Genomic DNA, 23,565 nt, shown 5'->3' with positions numbered 1-23,565 from the left:
ATGTTACACTTAGAGAAGATAATTAATTTGCCCACAGTTAGCAAGTCTTTCGAGATGAGACCCAACATAATTCCGTGTCACTGCACTTAACAGTGAAATCATACTCTCTCCTCTGTTTTTTTTTTTAATAGAGACACTCAGCTACAGGATGTGGGCAGACACCTCAGGTGGTGTAAACTGGTTTATGGCCAATCTTGGCACCCAAAATTAGCCATTCTAAGCCCATTCACTAAGAAAGGATGAAACAGCTGTAAACTCTGTTACACTTCCAGATTACCAGCTCAAATCTTTCTCTATGACTGGGGCAACTTCATCTTTCTTTGGCACCTTGCAGTATCATCTGCAGTTTTATGTGCAAACTGTTTTCTCCACAGCCTACAGAATTTCACTCCATGTCACTCCACCAGCCCACCTGTCCCCTGTCCCCTGTTTCTCTTTACAATATTCTCTCCAAATTGCTAGTTCCCGTCTTCCAGGTCTCTTCTAGCTTATGTTCATCTGGCCAGTTCAGAGACTTCTACTGTGGCTCTAAAATCTACAAGGAAGGCCAGCGCCGTGGCTCAATAGGCTAATCCTCTGCCTTGCGGCGCCGGCACACTGGGTTCTAGTCCCGGTCAGGGCACCGGATTCTGTCCCAGTTGCCCCTCTTCCAGGCCAGCTCTCTGCTGTGGCCCGGGAGTGCAGTGGAGGATGGCCCAAGTGCTTGGGCCCTGCACCCGCATGGGAGACCAGGATAAGCACCTGGCTCCTGCCTTCAGATCAGTGTGGTTCGCCTGCTGCAGCGCACCGGCCGCAGCGGCCATTGGAGGGTGAACCAACGGCAAAAGGAAGACCTTTCTCTCTCTCTCTCTCTCTCTCACTGTCCACTCTGCTTGTCAAAAAAATAAATAAATAAAAATAAAATAAAATCTACAAGGAATGTCCCTACTCCAGTTTCTGAACATACAGAGCAGGTTCCCCATGTGTCTTAACTGCTGTGGCCTGGCTCAGCCAGACTACCTAATGTAAAAAATTCAGAGAACCTGATAGAAATGGCAAACTCTCATTTTTATTGGAAGAATTGGAACTAATGAGGGTAAAAGCACAAAAATGGAAAAACTGTCTGGAATAAATGTGAATATTGGCCTCACGCAGGAAAACATCCAGCCCCAACCCCATACGATGTTTCAGAGTGCGGTGAACAGCCGGCAGCAGCAGAACACGCACAGAACGCTGGCTCTTTCAACAGCAGCCTTACCTCACACCGCGGGGATGTCTCCAGCTGTATTTGACCACTGTAGAAACAGGGAGGGAGAAAAACATAGAAAATGGAATTCAATGCCCAAAGACTTCAACGTAGAAGGAGAAAAGACACTTAGCTCTTGAAAAGGCAAACGTACTTTAGTGCAGGATCTTGTAATTCTAAGGCTTCTGCTGATCCCACGGGGTACAGGTTTAAAACACCGCTGTCCGTCATATCTGTGCTTAATCTAAAGAGCAGGGGGGAAGCAGGTCAGCAAGGTGATTACACGGCAAGGTGGATGACTACTACACGTTGGGGCCACACTGGTCAAGTTGATATATTTAAAAAGTTCCATTTATCTTTAAGATTAAGTGATGCAATGTTTCTGATAGCAGTTTCAAAAATATATAATTTCAGAAAAATATAATTTTTTCATCTGCTATTGATACTGAAATATACCTTCTTTGCAAAATAACAGTAATTTCTGATAAGACACAATTTTTATATGTAGCATTTTATTCTAGAAGCGCGTTAATTTATAAAAAATAAGTAAAGATGTTAAGGATACATCACAGTAAATGTATAAATAGCATTTTGTTTTAACAGAGGGATCTCTCTGTAAGACACTAATACCCCCTCTTAAAAAAATAAGAATTCATAAGCAATTTGATATTCACTTTCGCCTTTGGAATGTCTTACACACAGCTTCTGAATTTCTGCAATTTTGATAGCTAAGATGTGTAAGACATCTATAAATCCAGGAATTACATAAAAGTTGCAAAACCATCTTGAAGGCATGAGTTCATATTATACAAACCTATGAAAATGTCAGCAAACCAACAAGGAGACCTTGAGAGAAGCAAAGACACAGGCAAAACAGGAAAGCAACAGCCAACTACATTTTCTGATGTATTCAAGTTAAACCTTGAAAATTTAATCCTACAACCAATGGCTTAACTAAAGAAAAAAAACAAACAGATCTGTGCAATAGGAGATAAAGGAAAAACTCAATGTGTGTGTAAACCTTTTACTACTAATAATTAGTCCCGGGCAACTAGAAATAAATGACCTCTTGAAGTGCCCTCTCTTTATGAGAAGCAAAAACAGAGCTCTTTCTTTATCATTATTAAACTGAATCACAGAAGTATTCTTATAAAATTAGATTTTTCGCATTGCAATAATTATTTCAGGATAAACAAGAAAGATCTAATGTGGCCAAAGTACTGAATTATTTTAGGAGGAAGTAAAATTCACACAATGGTTTATAAAATGATATAATTTAAAAGAAGCACTCCATAAAGATGAAAATTAAATAACAAGTTATTCCAGAATGTTCTCACTCAGAATGCAGCACCCACCAACCATCCTGACTTGCTCAACACCCTTAGCAAGTCATTGCCTTGCACATTTCAGAGCTGGAAGAATGCAGAGACCCTGAGGTCAACCCACTGCAGGATGGAGGAGGGCAACACGGAGGCCAAGAGGGAGGCAGTTCTTGCACCCCTCGCACATGACCATCGGGTCCCAGGCCCAGGATCCCATGCCACTGCTACTCCACCTGACATCTGTCCTCATCAATCTAGGCTTTGTACAGAGAGTTTCCTGGAAAAGCGATGTCAAGTTTAGAAGACAGAAGGGGGTAGGAGTTTGGTGTGGGAGTTCAGACACTGCCCAGCTGCTCGCACTTCATATCAGAGTCCTGGCTCTGCTTCCAATCTCAGCTTCCTGCTAATGTGCATCTGAGGGAAAAGATGTTGGCTCAAGTACTTGGGGCCCAGCTGCCTCTCTGGGAGACTCAGACTGAGTTCCAGGCTCCTGGCTTTGGCTTGGCCCAGTCCTGCTATTGTACGTGTTTATAGAGTGAAATAGAAGATGAGAGTTCTGTCTCTCTGTTGCTCCAATAAATATAAATATAAACATAAGTATATATATAAATTTTTAAAGCACAAAGAAAAGCAATAATTTAGAAATATTGCACAGTAAGACAACTGTTAACAATGATAAGGCATTATATATTTTTCTTAAAAAAAGCTAAAAGAAAGGATTTTCAGGGGCCAGCACCGTGGCGTAGTACGTTAATCCTCTGCCTGTGGTGCCAGCATCCCATATGGGTGTCCGTTCTAGTCCCAGCTGCTCCTCTTCTGATCCAGTCTCTGCTATGGCCTGGGAAAGAGGTAGAAGATGGCCCAACTCCTTGGGCCCCTGTACTCGCGTGGGAGACCCGGAAGAAGCTCCTGGCTCCTGGCTTTGGATCAGCGCAGCTCCAGCTGTTGCAGCCAGTTGGGGAGTGAACCAGCGAATGGAAGAACTTTCTGTCTCTTCTTCTCATTGTCTGTAACTCTACCTCTCAAATAAGTAAATAAACTCTTTTTTAAAAGTTTTTAAAAAAAGAAAGGGTTTTCAATGTTTTCACATGTAGAATGTTTGATGAGGTAAATATGTTTACCCTCATTGACCATTATTATAGAACATATAGATGTAATACAACATCATATGGTACCCCCCAAATATGTACAATTTTGTATATCTGTTAAAAAATATAAAAGAAACACAAAAATCGATCTTAATGTATTTCCTTCTGGTTTTAATTTTTTGTAAGCTTCTTATACAACTGGGACCTATACATACATATCTTTATATATGTATAGATATATCTTTATAATTGAGATGAAACTATACATTTTATACATTTTTAAAAAGTCAACATTATATGAGAAACTTTCTATAATATCACTAAAAAATCTTAAAAACATTTTTAGTTGCATCATATTCCACCTTATATTTAAGCAAATCTAAATTGTTTTTATTTCTTTTTCTTTTCTTTTTTTTCTTTTTTTTTTTTTGACAGGCAAAGTGGACAGTGAGAGAGAGAGAGACAGAGAGAAAGGTCTTCCTTTTGCCGTTGGTTCACCCTCCAATGGCCACTGCGGCCGGCGCACCACGCTGATCCGAAGGCAGGAGCCAGGTGCTTCCTCCTGGTCTCCCATGGGGTGCAGGGCCCAAGCACTTGGGCCATCCTCCACTGCCTTCCCGGGCCACGGCAGAGAGCTGGCCTGGAAGAGGGGCAACCGGGATAGAATCCGGCGCCCTGACTGGGACTAGAACCTGGTGTGCCGGCGCCGCAGGCTGAGGATTAGTCTATTGAGCCGCGGCGCCGGTCCTTTTTTTTTTTTCCCTAAATATTTGCTGTTCAAAGCATTGGTCCCTCATCCTCACCCCACGATCTTTGTTCACGTCTTTTCGTTTCTTAGGCTAGAACGTTAGAATTCATTTGAAAGATTTATATTCTTTTTTTTAAATGAGTTTTTTTCTTTTTAAAAAATATTTATTTATTTCAGAGACAGAGTTACAGATAGAGAAAGGGAAACACACAGAGAGAAAGATCTTCCAACTGTCGGTTCACTCTCCAAATGGCCAGAACACCTGGAGCTGAGCCAATCTGAGGCCAGGAGCCAGGATCTTCTTTGGGTCTCCTGTGTGGGTGCTGGGGCCCAAGCACTTGGGCTATCTTCTACTGCTATCCCTGGCCATAAGCAGAGAGCTGGATAGGAAGAGGAGCAGCCAGGACATGAATGGGATGCTAGCACTGCAGGCAGAGGCTTAGCCTACTATGCCACAGTGCCAGCCCCTAGATTTATATTCTTTGAATGATTGTTTTGGATTTTGATTACACTTGCATACTACTAAGGTGACTTGTGGAATGGTTTTTGTCAATTTCCTACCAATAGCACTGAATGCAACCCTCACAAGCCTAAAAGATGGGCACTTGTAACTCCACTCTAAAGATTAGGAAAGATAATGTGGAGAAGTTACACAACCCATCAAGCTACCTGATGTTGGGTTTGGGCTGGGGACCAGTTCCTTACCTATGCAAACTCAGTAAGCAGCCATGCTACTTCCTGATTCACCATAATTAATCTCTCTCTCTCTCTCTCTCTCTCTCTCTCTCTCGTCCTGTTTCCCACCCTCCACTAACTGCGTTGGTTTAGGATGTGGAATTCAGCTCTTGGAACAAGCCTTGATTAGGTGCCTATTAAGCCAGGCCCTGAGCCAAACCCTAGGGGAAATTAACAACATGAATAATCATGTTTACAAACCACCATTGCCTCCCTTCACATACAAAATACAGTCTCAGCTCCTCACTGCAGCACCGGGAGCCTCTCCTGCATCGCTCCTCCTGCCTTCTTGGGGAGCTGCCCCTCAGGAGCACCACCCCCCGCTGAGCCCAGCTGCTACGGCCTGGGGGGTCCCACAGCTTACACTGAAGCATGCCACCAGAAGAAGCTCTGTTCTCCCTGAGAGTTTCTCTGCTGCTCCCATTTCTTTACCTCAGCTTTTCATTCAATCCAGAATTTGCTTTCTCCTTGAACTTGCCAGTCACGAAAGGCCCAGATTAAATACCCTATCTATGAAAGCCAGCTCCGGTTTACCACTTTTCACCATCACTTCAACCAATTCCACTTATCAACAACTGCGCGAGGCAACCTCTACTACTCTAGTTTCAATTCTTAGAAGACAAGAACTGTGTTTCTTCATCTTTATATCCCCCAAGGTGCACACTGTAGATGTCCTACTAATTGTGCTCTGCTCAATTAATGTCTACAGAATTGAGATGCTTTCCAATCGGTTGCTAAAGATTTTCTACACTCAGCCTGACTTGCAGTATTCCTTCAGGACCAAAGGATACCAGTGGGACTTACTAACCACCCTTTGTGTGAGGTCTCAGAACCCAGCTAGGATCACTGAGGTATGATTTTTCCCATGCTCACCATGTGATAAGACTATATCATCTTCATATTTATGTCCCCAGGACGCCTGGAAAGTTTATCAGGATAAAGTTGGGATCTACTTCTCTAACAATCATATAATAGCCTGTTATTTGATATTGTCTTCCTGAAAAATATGTTGTCCACTGAAATTTCATTATCCATAGCTAAGAAATAAAAAAGTATATATATATATATATATATATATATATATATATATACACGCACACACACACACACACATATATGGCCAATTCAAATAAATAAAAATACTCCGCGCTTCAATTCCTAAGAAGCACTTATTTAGTTAACATATATTTGGTACCATTAGAAATAGGTATAGTAGTATTTGTAGTATTTGATATACCAGTTCTTTCTTTTTTTAAGGAGAAATTTCCTTATATTTCTATAAATTAGGATTTAAACCTTAACCAAGATAAAATATGCCCCTCTATCATATTTCTGTTTTCTAATATGAATTTTATGAGGAAATTCAATCCCTCTAGAAGTTTCATTCTTTTACTTTTGGATCTGGAAAAACAGGCAATTAAAATGAGCCCAAATTACATGTAAAAGTATACCAGAAATTGAAGTAATGTATTCAATAAATCAGTATGCATTATTTACACATAAAACCTGGGCCAGGGAAAGACACACGTACCCATTGGGATCTTGCAGCAAATCTACTGCTTCTCTCAGCTGCTCAATCATGGCTATATCCATGTCTTGATCTTTGGATGAACTTATTCTGTAACATGAAACCAAGCATGAGAAGGAAAACGGTCACCGAAACATGAACAGCATCCAGGTTCTTAAGAGCAAACATAAAAATCCATCTCATTCTCAAAAATGATCTTGACACATTCAACATTCCAACGAAGACGTGTCAGTGCGCTGCAGGGTGGGGCGCCAGCGTACAGTGGGGAGCCCCCAGTGTTGGGGGAAGCCCAGCTTTGCAGTGAAGCAGCTCGTGCGAGACCTCAGTGCCCATGGGTCCCAGCTCCCGTGCTCCACCAGGCGCTGCACAAGGTGGGCAGGCCCTCCAGCGTGCTTCGCTGATTTCCGGGAGACTTCCTCGGGGGCTCCACTGGGAGAGTCTGCACTAATTTCGGGCCTTCCAACTTCAGTTCAACCAGCAGAGTTGGGTCTTATTACCTCCCTATAGTACAAAGCCCTCACTGTGGCACAGTGGCTCCTGGCTTGGGCTCTCTATGCAGTAATATCATCTATGGACTCAAAAATAAATAAATAAATAAATAAATAAATATAATTTAAAAACAAACAAAAAACATGCTAGCCCTGATACTCTCAGTGAGTGTCACCAACAACTGCACATCTTATTTGCAGATGACCTATTTTACAGGCAGGGTTGAGAACAATCCTACATTGAGAATGAAAGTTCCAAAGTTTGTGGCTGGCACTGTGGCATGGTAGCCTAAGCCTCCACCTGCTGCACTGGCATCCCATGTGGGTGCAGGTTCATGTCCCAGCTGCTTCTCTTCCAGTTCAGCTTTCTGCTAATGGCCTGCAAAAGCAGCAGAGGATTGCCCAAGTGCTTCGGCTCCTGTACCCACATGGGAGACCCGGAAGAAGCTTCTGGCTCCTGGCTTTGGATCGGCCCAGCTCTGGCTGCTGTGGCCATTTGAGGAGTGAACCAACCAGTGGATGCAAGACCTTTCTCTCTGTCTCTTAAATAAAATCTTTAAGAAAAAAGTTCCAAAGTTTTATATAGTTGTTTATCTATAAAACAACTCTCTTTCCACATGGTTCTATAATCGAGGTAGGCCTCCTTGCTTTCTCAGAAGTATGAGTATATCCAATAAATACATGATAGTATAGAGATCAGAGAGGAACTGCCAGTGTTTTTGAAGACAAAGAGAAATCTCATCGTGGTAAGCCCCTTCCGCTACAGAACAAAAGCTAATGACGTTCTATAAGCAGAGAAACATTTAAACAATGTGGTAAATCCTCACCAAAGGGAAAAACCCTTTGGAAATTTCAGACCTACATCTAAGGTGATAGAAAACAAAATCCTGGGACCCGGATCCCAAGAGACATGGCCCAAACTCAGTTTCCCTGAAAGGGCTCATCATCTGATGTCACTCATTACCTTCTTTCTGGAAAGCTTGTCAGTTACATCTTTATAGACAATAGAGTAGAAGAGGTATCTGACTGGAGCCAGATTTCTTGGGTTCAAATGCTGGGGGCAAGATGATCAACCTCTTCTGCCTCAGTTGTGTCAACTATGAGATGGGTGAACAACAAGAAATCTTATGTCTCATAAGGACTGTTGTAAAGATGAAATGAGTTATAACCTAAGAAGTATTTAGAACAGGGTCTGGCATGTGGTATCTAATAAATGTTAGCCATGGCAATCAATAGACCTGGGGCCGAGGCATTGGAGTCAATGCTTTTCTCAGATCTTGAACCTAAAGACTCCCCATAAAGGAAGGGACCAGAATTGCACATGGCTTTGGGTCTAGGTGTTGCCTCCTTCAGGCAAATGGAAAGAAGGTGAAAACATTTCTAGTCTAGTTCTAGCCAGTTCTCCAAACCATACATCTACCCACAGCCGCAAATCACAACAGTCAGGCCGGAGAAGAGGTATTTCCTTGCACTGTACTGCCCAATGCTGTGCCAATCAGCGTGAGACGGGGAAAACTTACAACTTCTCAGCAAAATCAGCAGGTAAGACTACCAGCATGCCCGAAGGACAGTGGATCAAAATTCTACTCCCACAGGGCCACCTGTGTGCTTACAGAGTGGCTTACAGGGCCCAGCACTCACATTCCCTCGGTCGGCCAGTGCACGTCCTCTTCTATCCGTAACAGCTCTTCACAGTCTTCTGCCCTATCCTGCGGACAGAACACAGGGCCCTCTGAGAACCACCAGCTGGTCAGTGGTCATCGAAGCCTGCCCCAGCCCGTCCCGTGGCGGCGGCGTCCACAACAGCCGAAAGGCCGACACAAGCCACGTGTCCACTGGTGGACGAGCAGCCAATCAAGTACACACACACATAGGTGCAGAGTGGGGCAGTGCTCAGCTCCAACAGCAGGAAGCTCTCACACAGGCTAGACACACGGACAGACCTGGAGGACGTGCTGCTCGGCGAAACACGCCAGTCACAGCAGACAGACACGGGGCGACTCCACTTGGGTGAGGCACTAGGGTAGTCAAATGCGTTAAGACAGAAAGTACCATGGAGACTAGGAATGGTCTAGTGAGTACAGAGTTTTGGTTTTGCAAGACGAAAAATTCTGGAGATTGCCTGCAGAGCAATGTGAATGTACTGAAAGGATACTGAGGTGTACACTCAAAGACGGCTAATTAGTAAAGAGGACTTTGAATGTTCTCAACATAAAGGTGGCAGACATACAGTTACCCCGATCTGATCACTACACACTGGATACTCGTGTGTCTCACCTTGTAGTCACACATCAAAACTTCACATCCCACGCCATACAAATACATACAACTAGCATGTGTCAATTTTTCAACTATATAAACGTGGGAGAATAGCTAAGATGGTCAATGTTATGTTAACACAGTTATCATAACCGAAACATTAAAAAAGGAAACAACCTGGCCCCGGCCCACAGCATATGCTAAGTCAGCATCAGAAATGTAACACCCAACTGGATTCATTATCACTGCCCTGTTAGCACAGACAGATCCTTCCCTTGGGCTGGTGAGTCACAGGTGGATGTGCGTGCTAGTGCTGGGGAGAGGTGGTGTGTGTGTGTGTGTGCGCGCGCACACCATGCTGTTGGCAAAAACAAGAGTATTAAGGACTTAAATTGCATCTAATGGTTCTCATGTGCACAACTCTGGGGATTGGCTCCAGTGCTCCCCCTTGTTTCACAAAGACAGCGAGGTGGGAGTGGACACTGAGGCAGGAGGAAGGAGTGTCCCACTGAGGGCCTCCGCTCCCCTGCACCTGCATTTCTGACACACAGAGAGAGAGCTGCTGTACTCTGCCACCTGCCAGAATGGAAGCCACCCCCATGGGGACTGTGTCCCCCTGGCGAGGAAGGAACACAGACAAAGGACTGCTTTCCGTGGCAAGGTTCTGGCACGTGGGTGACTGACTCAGGACCAGCCAATTCTCCAGACGTGTCATCAGGACGAGGCTCTTCCTGAGCAGGTGGCTTCAACTGTGGGCCTCTGGCTCGAAACACACTGACTTTTTCTGTACTGACTATATTTTCAGTGCATATAGTCAGTGAGCATATAAATTACTGCCCCCCCCCCATGACAGTAGGTGAAAACAGACCACCAGGAATGACCAAGACAACTTGCTGTTATCTCTTCCTATTGAGTTTCAACCATGGGAGCCATGACTGTTTCCTTCTAATTTTCAGCTTCAACATGAAAGGTAACCTAGAGTATAAAACAGCTAGTTTTTTTTTTTTTTCCATGCAGAATAGGCTTATTGGGTTTCTTCTGTTAAGCAGGATGAGTATACAGTTGATCCTCATTATTGGTGAATTCTGTACTTGTGGATCTGACTCCTCACTGAAGTTTATTGGTAGGTGTCAAATTACTGCTCATGCAGCTTTTGAGGCCATTTGCTGAGTGGTGAAAACTGAGTCCTGGATGCGCCGGTTCCCTGCCTTCCTGCTTCAGCTCTCACACTGTGAGCAAGTGTAAATGCTGTGACTTAGTGTCACCTTTTCACTCTAGTGCTTTCTGTTGCAGACATTTCTATTTGAAACAGCCCTAAACATAGTGCTGAAGTGCTGTCTAGTGATCCTAAGCCCAAGAAGGCTACAACGAGTGTGTGTGTGACAAGCTTCCCTGTAGGCATTGAGTTACAGTGCGGTTGGCCATGAGTTCAATGTGAAAGAATAAGAATTACCTTCATATTCACATAAGGCATCCTTACACAGGAGGTCATGCATTGACTGGCTCACAAATATTTTGTGACCAAAAGCTCTCAGGAACCTAAGCTTGTATTTGCCCTTGAAGCAAAGACTCCTTATTGGCTAATTCAATATGCTCAGTGATAATTCAATACAACCACCATGAATGATCAAAACAGCCCACAAGTTATAAAAGTACAAGATGCTACTTTGTAAAGAAAATAGGGTTATGCAAAGCACAGAACCCTTGATGGTCAAGATAATGAGCAGGTTGGCACTCTTGCCCCTCCAGGACACACTCAGACACCGTTAAAGTGATGCAGCCATGCCCAGTGGGGGCCTGATTTTCAATGTATGATGTTTTCCTTCATTTGGTGTGGATTTATGGTTTCTTTTATTGCTAGGGTTCTTGAGCTAAAGTTCCAAGAGAAGGGTCTTCCAGGAAACCTTTGCCAACTTGAACTTCAGCACCTCTATTTTGCACCCCTGTTGGTCCAAAGGATCCATTCTGTAGAAAAGCAACTTCCATGGAACCTTTTGCTTCCTGAAATTCATGAATCTAATGATATCTGCTTTCTGAAACAATATGCTTCATTTTACTGATTGCTTTGTTTTCCTTGAGAACTTAAATTTGGGCATCTTTTTAATACATTCTTCAGGGCTTCCATCTTTATTTTAGGTTCTCAACTTCATGAACTCTTGATCAAATTAGAGAAAAACTCCAATTTTCTATGTTGTTGTGACTTGATTGTCCCACAGAGCTGAAGACGGGGGTTAAACCTTGGAGAACATGATTAGATTTGTACTTAGGAACGTGTGTGTGTCTATGTGTGTGTGTACAAGTGTGTGAATGTGTGCATGTGTGGGCGAGCACATGCGTGGGGGAATGGGAATGGGGGCATGCTGGGACTGGGGGCACTCGTACAGTCATCAAGTGAGAGATGATGAGGCTCAACTGGAGCAGTGTCAATGGAGACAGATTAATGACAGATTAGAAATACAGGGCAAAGAACTGAACTGGATTTTGAGCTTTCTCAGCCTTTCATGTAACATAGGGCACCACTGTAGATGGTATTCTACACACATCAGGTCCACTACCCCTGTCTGAGGACACAGGACACCCTGAGGACCCCAGGGGCTCACACAGTATAAAATTCCCTCCCAATTTCCTTCCCATCGATGTTAGTCTGCAGTGAGTCCAGCCACCATGATTTGGTCCTCAGAAAATAAGGAGGAGCACTTAGAGACCCCGTTCTTGAAGGGGACGTTTTAACTCCGAGATTACCACCTCGCCCAAGCCACAGCAAATCCGCATGCTACCCAAGCAAGAAGCCTCCTGTGAGAACCAAGGGCTGGCAGAAACAGACCATGCACCTGCTCATGAGCTGAAGAGGAAGCTCGCCGCCTGCTTTCAGAGAGCGCTCATCGTCCTCTCCTCCCTTTCCTGCTGTTAGGACAAAGCTTTGGCTGACAACTTGGGGACATCACCTGCCCTTTCCACAGCACAAAGAAGCTACAACAGGTCAGGAACAGGTGTCTGCAGAGTGACCTTTCCCAGAAGAGAAGATATTCACTTCCAGGTCCCCTCTTCTCTACACCCGAGGGGCACACTCATTGTGCAAAGCATTCACCTTGGAGGCACAGAAAAGAAGTTGCTACTCAGCTTCTACTAAGTGGTCGTGGTAACTCTAGTAAGTCTGCTAACTCACAGGACCCACTGGGAAGTGCGAAGTGGAGTGATTTCTGAATATACAAGAAAATCACGCCCATCAGCTGACAAATGGGAGGCCCGCATGGTCAGAAGAGACACACCAACTTTGGGAAGATGTTCTGAAGGCTGCAGGGTGGTTGCAACGAGCTGGAGGTTGAAGGTGATGCACTGGGAACCTTGAACTTAAAACCACAGGGGTCAAACAGAAGAAAACGAGTGAAAGGATTAGCTGATCCTCGAAACCTTGCCTTGACATAGCTCCGAAAGCCGGGGTGCAGGACATCTGCTCCGAGAGTAAAATGGTCCCTTTCTTCTCCTGCGTTGTCGTTGTCACCCAAGAGAGAAGGTTCTGGTTCAAATTCCTGATGAAATTCCCCTGTTAGGAAAATGTAAAAAGAGGAAAATGTGATTTCACGAAAAGAAGAATCAAGCACAGATGGTCCTCAGATCTGTTATCTAGTTATTTCAATCTCCCCTCTTGCCCAAGCTTTCTCTTACCTGTAGGATATGAGGAAGAGAAATTTTTTAAAAAGGAAGAGAAGGAAGAAAAGTAAAAGCAACTGAAGGGGCCGGCACTGTGGTACAGGGAGTTAAAGCCCTGGTCTGAAGCTCTGGCATCTCATATGGGCTCCGGTTCTAGTCCCGGCTACTTCTCTTCTGATCCAGCTCTCTGCAATAGCCTGGGAAAGCAGTGGAAGATGGTCCAAGTCCTTAGGCCCCTGCCCCCACGTGGGAGACCTGGAAGAAGCTCCTGGCTCCTGGCTTCGGATCAGCACAGCTCTGGCCTTTGCAGCTATTTGGGGAGTGAGCCAGTGGATGGAAGATCTCTCTCCCTGTCTCTGCCTCTCTCTGTAACTCTTTCAAATAAATAAAGTAAATCTCAAAAAAAAAAAAAAAGAAAGAAAGAAACTGAAAGCCCCAGACTGAACTTAAAAAGTCCGGGCCCCCGGCGCCATGGCTCACTTGGTTAATCCTCTGCCTACGGCACCGGCATCCCATATGGGTGCTGGGTTCTAGTCCTGGTTGCCCCTCTTCCAGTCCAGCTCTCTGCTGTGGCCCAGGAGTGCAGTGGAGGATGGCCCAGGTCCTTGGGCCCTGCACCCACATGGGAGACCAGGAGGAAGCACCTGGCTCCTGGCTTTGGATCAGCCCAGAGTGCCAGCCGCCGCGGCCATTTGGGGGGTGAACCAACGGAAGAAAGACCTTTCTCTCTGTCTCTCTCTGTCTAACTCGGCCTGTCAAAAAAAAAAAATCCTTAGAGGAAGAAGTAAAAGTAAACATGTTTGAGTTACTTTAAACCCTTCTCCCATCACTAATAAGAGCGCATTCAACTATTAGGGAGACAATCTGTATGTTAAATCAGTTCTGTACTGTTTACAGGGAGAGCAGTCACTGACACAAATCAATAAACAGCAAATTTTAGTATTTTCTTTAAAAGTCATTGGGCAAAGAGGAGCGACCAAAACATTGTTATCATGTACTCTGCTGTGGGCTTCTCATCGAGGTACAAAATAGAGTACAAAGACCCTGACAGTATGTAAGATACTGTGTGTAGTGACTACAACAGAACCCTGAATTTTAGAGCTACAAAGGATCTTCTCACTCAGGTGTGAGGGGATTAAAGTTAGTAGACTTGTCAAACTCAAGTAGACTGATGAACACACATCTCAACTACATTTCCCACCACCCATGTAGTTAGATGAGGTCATGGGGTGCAATCCACCTTGCAAGTGATGGGCTCTCCTTCCAGGCCCAGCCCCTCAAACTCCCCATGAGCAAACCTGCATGCTCAGCACCCGGGAGACTTCAGGAGTCCTGGGTCAAAGGTCCTGGAGTCACAGCAGGCAAGAAGCTCAGGTCTTGAATCAATGCCTGGAAGGAATTGCCTTCCAATCACTAACTCCCATTTCATAGTACCTGGTCCAGAGGAGATGCCCCACAGCTATTAACTGTTACCACTGTGCTATCTGTACACATGTTACTTTAAACAGAACACCTGAAGCAGAAAACAAGCACTTTCTCTGCACTTCTCATCCTCAGACCTTTCACTGGGCTGAGGCGATGATGGCACACATCCTCCTTGGTGCTCTGGTCTTCTTCCATGATATTTGACATTGGCACATTGAGGCTCACAGTGTCTTCGTCAGAAGGCTAAAACGACACAGCACAGTGCACTGTTTCATTCAAGAGAGAAGTGTCATCCACGGAGAGAAAGAAAACATCATTAATAAAATACCCTGAGATTCATGCAAACAGCATCGTGAGTAAAGACACCAGCCACAGGAAAAGTCTCCTGCCATGTGTTCAGAAGTTCAAAAACTCAACAGTGACTCAGTCCTTACACTGGGAGCTGATTACACGGGTGTGTGCTCCCTTTGTGGGCACTCATTGAGCTAACACCTGCTTTTCTCTGCATGTGTGTGTTTGAGAGGAAATCTTGTTAGATACCCAGCTTTTGCTAACCTAACAGCCAGGGTCAGGGCACTATAAATGACTGGGCAGTACCTTATATAACAGAGGAACTGTTATCAACATACCATCGCATTAGCTAATCTAATCTACTGGTCTCAGAGCAGTAAATCTAATCAACTATTTTCCTAGTAGCAATACTCAGATCTGTCAACAAAGTTGATTTACCAAAAATACACTAAAGATGCATGCGGCCTGCCATAAAGTCAACCTCGGAAACTCTATCTCTTTTCTCTGGAGAATACGTGCAACATCAAGCTTGGATTTATTTCCATCTTAGGCCAAGGAAACTATATTACATATATGCATATAAAAGTGCTTAGCAATTGCAGTAGGCAAAAATGACGTGCGTCCTGTGCACTTGTCAGAACAGAGCTTTGGTTTGTCACTGGAGTTAGTGCTCTCTGAGGTCTCGCCTCCCACGCGGACTGACAATGTTTATGCAGGAACCCTGGGACTCTGTCACAAAGGAGACTTGTGCAGCCTTGTTTATCTCCCTCCACCCCATTTTAGTGCTGCTCTTTGGTGAAAAACTTCGCGTATCTCGGGGATCAGGACCCTCCACGACACACAGCTGATGGTGGTTGGCTCCTAAGTCCTAGGGGCTGTCTGTGAGTCCCAGGGTTTGCCCCCATGTGCCTTTGGACACAAGCAGATTGGCTAGAAACTGGCGGATGACAAGCATACATGCCGTTCAGTCAACATATATTCATAGAGCCCCACACGCTCTTGCTTGCTGACCTTGATGGGAATATGTTAGAGGCAACTGTTAACTAAATCAGACAATGGCAACAGCCAAAGGAGAAATGATTCCTGAATCACACAATGAGACATAAGCGGGGAGGGAGAGTGACAGACCTTGGATGCTAACATATTTGCCTAAAACAATAGAGAGATATAGACTAATTCAGAGCCCTTATCATTCTAAAATAATACATTTCTTGGAGGTGTCCTTAGCTAATGAGGCTATAATGGGAGGCAAGAAAAGGCCAAAGGGAGGATTGTGCATTTTATTCTGTCACATATAATCCTGTCTACAATTGCTTTTTCTTCCCCCACCGCCCTTCTTAAAAATATAGCAAAATTCCAAAGACATGCATCTAATTAAAAGAAGGAATGAATCCTTGGGCTCTTTTTAGAATGATATTAGCATCCTACTTATACTAAGTGAGAACAAAAGGATAATAGAGTTCTTTGTGTAATGTTTTATTAATGAGCTTAATTAGCCTTGGAAGAGAGATAAAGGATAAAGCGGAGTCTGTTTAATAGGAAATATAATAGAATTTAATAGAAAATAAGCTCAGGGTGAGTAGTTTCTGAAACAATGGTCCATTGAGGGGACTTAGGAGGTTAATAAAGTGTAAGGGGATGAATTAAAATCCAACCTAGGAAGCAGCCTGTTTAGTGTCCAACTCTCCCCAGCCACAATAAACTAGTAATGTGGCTCATTTTCTTTTATTGACATTGGCTTTCTTTTTCTGCCTACTAACTCTTATTCCCTTTAATATATTCTGTACTGAAAGCTTTTTAAAGACTCCTAGGATTTTAAAACACACTGCTGAGTACAGCATTTTGTAGGAAAGAAAGTCAAATACCTTAGCGACTTATGAAACCTCAGAGTCCTGAGGAGAACTGGGAAAAAGCTTTCTCCTAGAGTCACACGTAGTAAAAATGCGAATTCCTTAGGTGGCGTAATTGATGGGCTGATTATAACGTCAGAGCGTTCAATGCTTCAGAACCCAGTAACTCCGAAAACCCAGTACCTTCCTGCATAGGGAAGGCTATGTTGGGGCTCCATTCCCTACCACATGGATCCTTCCAGTTCTCTGGGTCAAGCAGCGCCACTTAATGGTGAATAATAACAGATGTGGTAACCAAGACTGACTTTATAACCTCCACAGGAAGCCCTAGTGTGTGCGGCCTCTTAGCTGACAAACAACCAAACTTCTATTTGAGCAGATCACAACCTAAGAATCTCATTATAAAAACTACAGCTACTCATAAACGCATTTTCCGGAGGGTAACTGCAAAAACACGCCACCACTTGCCTCCTTAACTTTTATGCATAAACATCACAGCAGTCCCTGGTCCCTAAATCACCTTGTCACCTAACAGCAGGCAAATTCATAGAAGAACTTCCTGGGCACCTGCACACCACAGAGTCATATTTTAGGATTTATTGAGCATTCAAGGATATCCTACATAACCTATGGCTGTGGGAGAGGAAGACAGAGAGATTCTACTCTTGAGGCATTTACAAAATATTAAACATACAGAATAAGCCACCAGCACCCGACTTTTACGTAGAACTTTTAAATGGCTTCACAAACATCATCACATATTCTACGGATGCATCCATGCTCTTTCTGAGAAAGAAGTTCAATGAACGCTGGCAGGTGTGAGGCTACTTTAAAAAGTTGGTCAAACAAATGGATTCAGAGAGAGAGGTTTATGTTGGTACAAAAATGGTGAGAATCCCTACCTGGCTTTCTCATAGTAAGCATTTTCCACAAACTTTTTGAAGACCTAAAATATACGTAGGAATACAGAGGGGAGAAATCTGAACCCAAACTTTACCTCAGTGGCAGATAATCGCTTATCTCCATTATCACTTCCAACTCCCGAGTCAGAATCCTTCTTGCTGGGATAGATGTCATCAATATTGAATTCATTTAGGAAAAAATAAAATCACAAACTTTATACCAAGACACATCCATTCAAGGTCCAAAATGACTTTGCTATACTTTTACTGTTATTACAAGGGAACAAATCAGTGCAGGAATAAAGAATATTAAGACGTGCAGCTAATGAAAATTGGGTCCTCGTTCTGTCTAAATACAGAATATGATTGATTTTATAATCGAAGTTCATGCATTTACCCTCTCACTATGTGGTCTGCTCTTAGATGTCAGGCTGGTTCTTTGAAATAGTTGCCAATACCCTTATTTGTTATATAAAACAGCAATAAACTACATAACTGTTTTTACCTGTTACCTGGGGTTGGTGCTGTGGAGCAGTGGGTTAAGCCATTGTTTGTGATGCCAGCATCACATATGGGCACCAGTTCAAGTCCTGGCTGCCCCACTTTGGATCCAGCTCCCTGCTAATGCGCCTAGGAAAAGCAGCGGAAGATGGCCCAAGTGTTTGGGGCCCCACTATCCATGTGGGAGAACCAGATGAAGCTCCTGTCTCACAGCTTTGGTCTGGCCCAACCCCAGATGTTGTGGCCATTTGGGGAGTGGACCAGTGGATGGAAGATCTCTCTCTCTGTTTCTCTCCCTCTCTCTGTAATTCTTTCAAATAAATACATAAATAAATAAATACTTTTAAAAATATGATTACTTTCCCTAGGTCTGGAAACTTTTATCAGGTGACTAAATAAATTTGATAGTGTCTTTACAAAGATAAAATAATGAATCCACAGTTTAAGCATCATAAAAAACTAATTTTAAGTCACCTTGGTTAGCAGAACGGAAAGGAAAACTTTCTTCAACGAAGACTTCTCAAAAATAAAAAACAAAACCTGCAGTTTTATAAGGGTGTTCAGTGTGGGAATTTTGCTCAAGGCCTGATTTATGCCAGAAAAAGTCCAAGGACATGTGAAAGGGTTCTAACACTTCCATTCTAAACAGGAAGTGGCGAACAAAACCCATGCACACTGCATTTTTAAAAGACAATTCAACAGTAAAGCCTTCACAATGTCCCGGGGGCGGATAAAAAATTAAAAATAATTGTTAAAAAGATATATCTGACCTTAATAAAGTTATTTCAATGAAGTAAAAATGGCCCATATTTACAGATCTTAGTTGTAAGTATATCCACATATGAAAGGATTGATGACTGATTCAGAAAGGTTGTGTGAGATTTGAGAGATGCCAAAAATTTTCAACAGCCTCAATCTTCTCTTTCTTAATCCAATAATTCCTCAAACTCTGAGCTGTAAGCTTAAATTGGCTGCGTGAAGTAAACTGACTTTTGCAGTGAGTTACTTAGAAGGCCTGGGCCTAAGGAAATCCTAAACAGGGGCTATGTTAAAGTGAAGGCAGAGACTCACCTGTCTTCCACATGCTGGTGTAAATGGGGCCTCTCCATGGCGTGGAGATAAAGGGAGTCAGCTGTCTTCATCTGACACGCTTGTATGCTCAAATACTTAAATATGTGCACTTTGCCCTTTGTGCAAATCTATGGAGACATTAATAATGCACAGTTACTTGTCAATGAGAAAACAGAATGTAAACACTGTTACATGGCTCTGTGTATCTTCTTTTTCACCACTTCATTTTAAGTAATATCTGAACAATGCACACTCAATTTGACATCTCCAAAACATCCAAGGACTTTGGGAACTATTTCCTCCAAATCCTACTTTGAATAGAAAATCATGCATATTCAATTTCCAGTTTTTTTCTTGAGTCAAACAACAAAATGCTAACAGAAATGTGTTTTGAGTGTAAATATAATAAAAAAGTATAAATGTCATGGAGCTAGCTGAATTGTAACACTCTAATTACAGAAGGTTTACAAAGTTCTGAAATTACTGAAAAAGAAAAGAAACTTTAAATATTTCCAAAGCTAAGCATATGAGCTTTATTTCATTCTCATGCAGGTTAATATTTGAGCAGGCAGTCGTATTTTAAGAAGTTTAAATTCCATTTTCTGGGTAAGGAATTATTGCTACCTTTGTGAGCTACATGCTCCATGATAAGTTTCCAACGTGTGTACCAATGATCCATAAGCACACACAGAATTCCAGGGTTGGGGCCATCACAGGAGGGAGCCACACGTGGGTAAAGGGACTTGCCACAGCAGAAGGCAGCTTGGTGTGGCCAGATTCGCCCTAGGTTTCGCCTTTTCAGCGACAGTGACTGCTCTTGCTCACTCTAGCCCATAGGGCCCTAACTCAGCGCTGCTGCTCAGGCGCCTCCCCGGGGCCTGGAGCCAGGGGCCCTCACCTGCGCAGGAGGCGACTGCAAAGGATTGTTCTCCAGCAGCAACACCTGCAGCTGCTTCATCTCCCGAAAACAGATCGGAATCACCAGCACTTTGTTGCAGGAAAAGTCAAACTTGACCAGGGGAAGATCTACTAGTTCTAAGAGAAATTTTAGAAAAGAGAGAAACCTTAGAGAGCAATAAGATTAAACGGCTAAATACGCAAAAATTAATTTCCGTTGACCAGGAAAAAATATCATTTAGCACAGGTAAAAAGCGAGTTGTACATGAAGAACATACACTGTGTGTAGAGTATTTTACCAAAGGGAGTAAAATCTTTCATTGGGAACCCAATAATTTTAAACTGTTCTCAGCTCTGATAAAAGTTGGGAATATTTGACATTTACAGAATCTATTGTTTAAAACTTTTTTTTTTTTACCCCAGCAAAAGATTCACACAGGCTATGTTACATGGCATGTTTATGCTTTAACTTCAAACTGTTTCCAAGTAGCACTAGCAAACATATGGACGGTATGCTAATTACAGAATATTCTTATCCACTCAATGTATGTGGGCTGGTGTAATTCCAGAACTAGTTATAGTACCCAGGCTCACACTGTTTTTCCAACTGCATTTAAAAAATAGATGCTATCTAATAGAAAATTCTAATAGAATTTTCCAATGGGTGCTGTCATTCTGATTTGATGAGGCTTTCTTCTACTGGTTTTAAAAAGTCTTGCAGCTCTGCTAACAAGACAGACGTTATATTTAGCTTAAAATCCCCACCCAGTGGCACAGTAAACACTCAGTAATTTCAAGCATTCAAACCGACATGGGCAGCTGCTAGAGATGAAGTCAAATACATTCCATAGCGCAAGGGGAGGCTGAGCCATGCCACAGTGTGGGGTGACACCGGCAAGCCACCCGGGCCACTGTGGGAAAGGCGACAGAGGACAGCTTCCCCACACTCTTGGTACAAGACAAGTGAAGGCCTGAAAGGTGGTTTCTGAAATACACCAGGGGTTCCCAAGTGGAAACAGAGCAAAGCCTACCCTACATAGGAAGAGGAGCTGCAGGCAGTGACCCAGTGACAGGGACAGGGACCCACACTCTCTACCCTCTCCCCTCCACTGCCGGAGGGCTGTCAAGTTCAGCTCCGAGGACTTCCAACTCCACCAACAAAGGCTCTCTGGGTTCTCAGAACTCACCAGCTCTGGGAGCCAAGGGACTTTCCTGCTCTCATACCTATGCAAATGACGTGTCCCACAGATGGGGTAATGGGACTGAAATTCCAGAAGGAGGCAGAAGAGCTCCTAATTTCACAGGTTCCAAACTCAGGTCCATGGCGGGTGGGCTATGCAGGAGAATCTTAGGGAAGTGCGGTTTTTAAAACAAACAAAAAACAAAAACACAGACTGCTGGGCCCAAAGCCAAGGAACTGGTATTTTGGCGAAGGAATCAGCATTTTAAAAATTGCCCAGAGTAGACCACTGCTCAAATCCAGCTCTCCTCTCAGCCAGCAGGCTGAAGATTTGGCTCGGATCACACTAGCCATGGAGATGGAAGAGAGGGACTGCAGGTTCTGGAATCATGAAATCAAAGGAAGGTCGGATCCCGTCTCCCTTCATCGTGTGTGTCTGAGTTAGGGGTAACACTCCAAGAGGAATCCCTCCTTGGAACCCCTGCCAAGGCTAACCTGGCTCCTCACTCAGATTAGGTTGGCCAATCTGTGGTAAAACTGAACTGGACTCTGGATCTTTAGCAATTCTTTGTCACCTAAAGTAAAGACTTTGAAGCCAGACCCGAGGGCTGAGTCCATGGAAGCATAGCAGGAGGTAACTCACAGGTAAATAAAATAAGGAACGGTTTGATAATGACTATTTTCCTTCCTTTTAGTACCAGTCTGGGACACAATTATCATCGCAGTGTAGGAAAATAAGAACCAGACAGTTTCACAACAAGAAAGCAGGGGAGAAAATGATAACCCTGCAATGCCAGCACAGAAAATGTCAAAGAATTGAAGCAGAAAAAGGGAGTAAAAACAAACAAACAAACAAGCAAGCCCCACTTCCCCCTCACCACTGCAAAGAGGGACAAGGAACGGCTATTTTAATTCTCTGTTCATACTGGTCCTAGAGAGGACAAAACAGCTCTCCTCACTGCAGACCTGGTAGGACCCCACCGCCACACTGATCTGGGTAATTAGGCCACAAAATTGCTTTTCCTCCTCAAATTGAAAGCACATGAGGCAGGGTACCCAGAGAGGAAAAACATGTAAGTAAATATGGAAAGTCTTTAAATTCGCTTCCTGAAAGTCTTATCAATGCTCCTTTGTCAATGGAGCTCTAAAGTGAAGCAAAGTGACACTTGATATTCAGGAAATTATTTAAAAAAAAAAAAAAAGAAGAAGAAGAATATTTTCCAGTAAACTGAAGTTTTAGCCTCGAGTGTATTTTAAAACATCAGAACTGAGAAAACATGATTAGGGAAAGTATAGTGATTTGTAACTGATCTTGTTAGGGAAAGGAATGGTTTTAAGGCAAATGAGTAAGGGGGAGTGAGAGAAACAAAAACCTAGGTTTTGCAGGTGTATCTTTCTTTCCATACATTTCTCTACACTTACAGGCAGCTGTAGAATGATCGATTTTTTTTCCCCCTTTGAAAATCAGAGTTCATTACCTGTGATCGGTTCACAAGGATCAACATGGAAGCTTAAATCTAAAGTGTTCTTTAATGTGTAAAAGAGGACCTGTGTATAAATTTGCTGTTATTGAGAATTTTCCCTCTGTACTTGCTTAAACCAAGAACAAGAGTTTCATATATTCTACAAAGTGGGATTTTGGAGTGAAAAAATGAAAAATCAATAATATTCTTATGCTGAGTCATCTCATGTAATACATCTACATGGAGACTGCCTCTACTTCTACTTCTTAACATGCCAGTCACCAAGAGAAAAGGGCAAGATGACAGTCAGGCGCTTTGACCCTTCGTTGGCTGAAGTATGTCTCATTTCACAAAGTCCTCCCTTTCTCGAGCTCCGTTTTCTTGCCTGGAATTGGGGAAGCATTTCCAGCCACAGGTCAAGACGCAGGAACTGGATCGTGAGCATCAGGCAGCTCTCAAACAGCTGCGTGGAAGTCAGTTGCACCAAATGTCAATGGTTTCAAACCTAGGCTTTTGCTCTATGTTTTTAGAAATATATGTTTGAGGTCAGGTATGTCTAGAATCCCCAAACAAAACCAGAGGAAATCCACGTTTTAGATCTTTGTAAGCCAGAGTATGTTCCAGAGAAACCATGCTGTCCATCGACTCATTCCTGACCCAGGTCCAAACCCCAAGATGAACGCCAGAGCTGCTACCACCTACGACGCTTGCCCTCAAGCCGTAATGGTAAACATTTGCTGAGGAATTCCCCCCTTTCCACTGGATCTCCCACACTGCACATCATAGGACACACGGGAGAAGCCTTCAGCTGTCAGGGCAGGACAGTCTAGGACTCTGCCTTGGTGCTGGGTGCCAGGGAGCCGAGGCTCAATGCTGAGCCCCCAAAGCCATCATGGGCAACATTCAGTGACACTACCAGTGACTTCAATGCAAAGATCACT

General features: G+C 43.5%; 1 protein-coding gene across 1 annotated transcript in view; it reads right to left on the bottom strand.

Moving 5' to 3' along the window:
• LRCH1 (leucine rich repeats and calponin homology domain containing 1) overlaps window positions 1–23,565 on the bottom strand; it is a 207,490-nt gene that overhangs the window by 48,932 nt on the left and 134,993 nt on the right. The window contains exons 5-13 of the mRNA XM_062194174.1: window positions 19,983–20,119; window positions 19,085–19,212; window positions 17,608–17,671; window positions 14,604–14,712; window positions 12,810–12,937; window positions 8,776–8,843; window positions 6,650–6,736; window positions 1,380–1,469; window positions 1,238–1,274 (exon numbers count right to left, since the gene is read on the bottom strand). Coding sequence (XP_062050158.1) covers window positions 1,238–1,274; window positions 1,380–1,469; window positions 6,650–6,736; window positions 8,776–8,843; window positions 12,810–12,937; window positions 14,604–14,712; window positions 17,608–17,671; window positions 19,085–19,212; window positions 19,983–20,119 — 848 coding nt within the window. The remainder of the gene's footprint in view (window positions 1–1,237; window positions 1,275–1,379; window positions 1,470–6,649; window positions 6,737–8,775; window positions 8,844–12,809; window positions 12,938–14,603; window positions 14,713–17,607; window positions 17,672–19,084; window positions 19,213–19,982; window positions 20,120–23,565) is intronic.

This window comes from Lepus europaeus, chromosome 6 (assembly GCF_033115175.1).
Source record: "Lepus europaeus isolate LE1 chromosome 6, mLepTim1.pri, whole genome shotgun sequence".
Classification (NCBI taxonomy): Eukaryota; Metazoa; Chordata; class Mammalia; order Lagomorpha; family Leporidae; genus Lepus; species Lepus europaeus.
The sequence above is the reverse complement of the archived record's forward strand: the minus strand, read 5'-3'. Positions and strand labels throughout refer to the sequence as shown.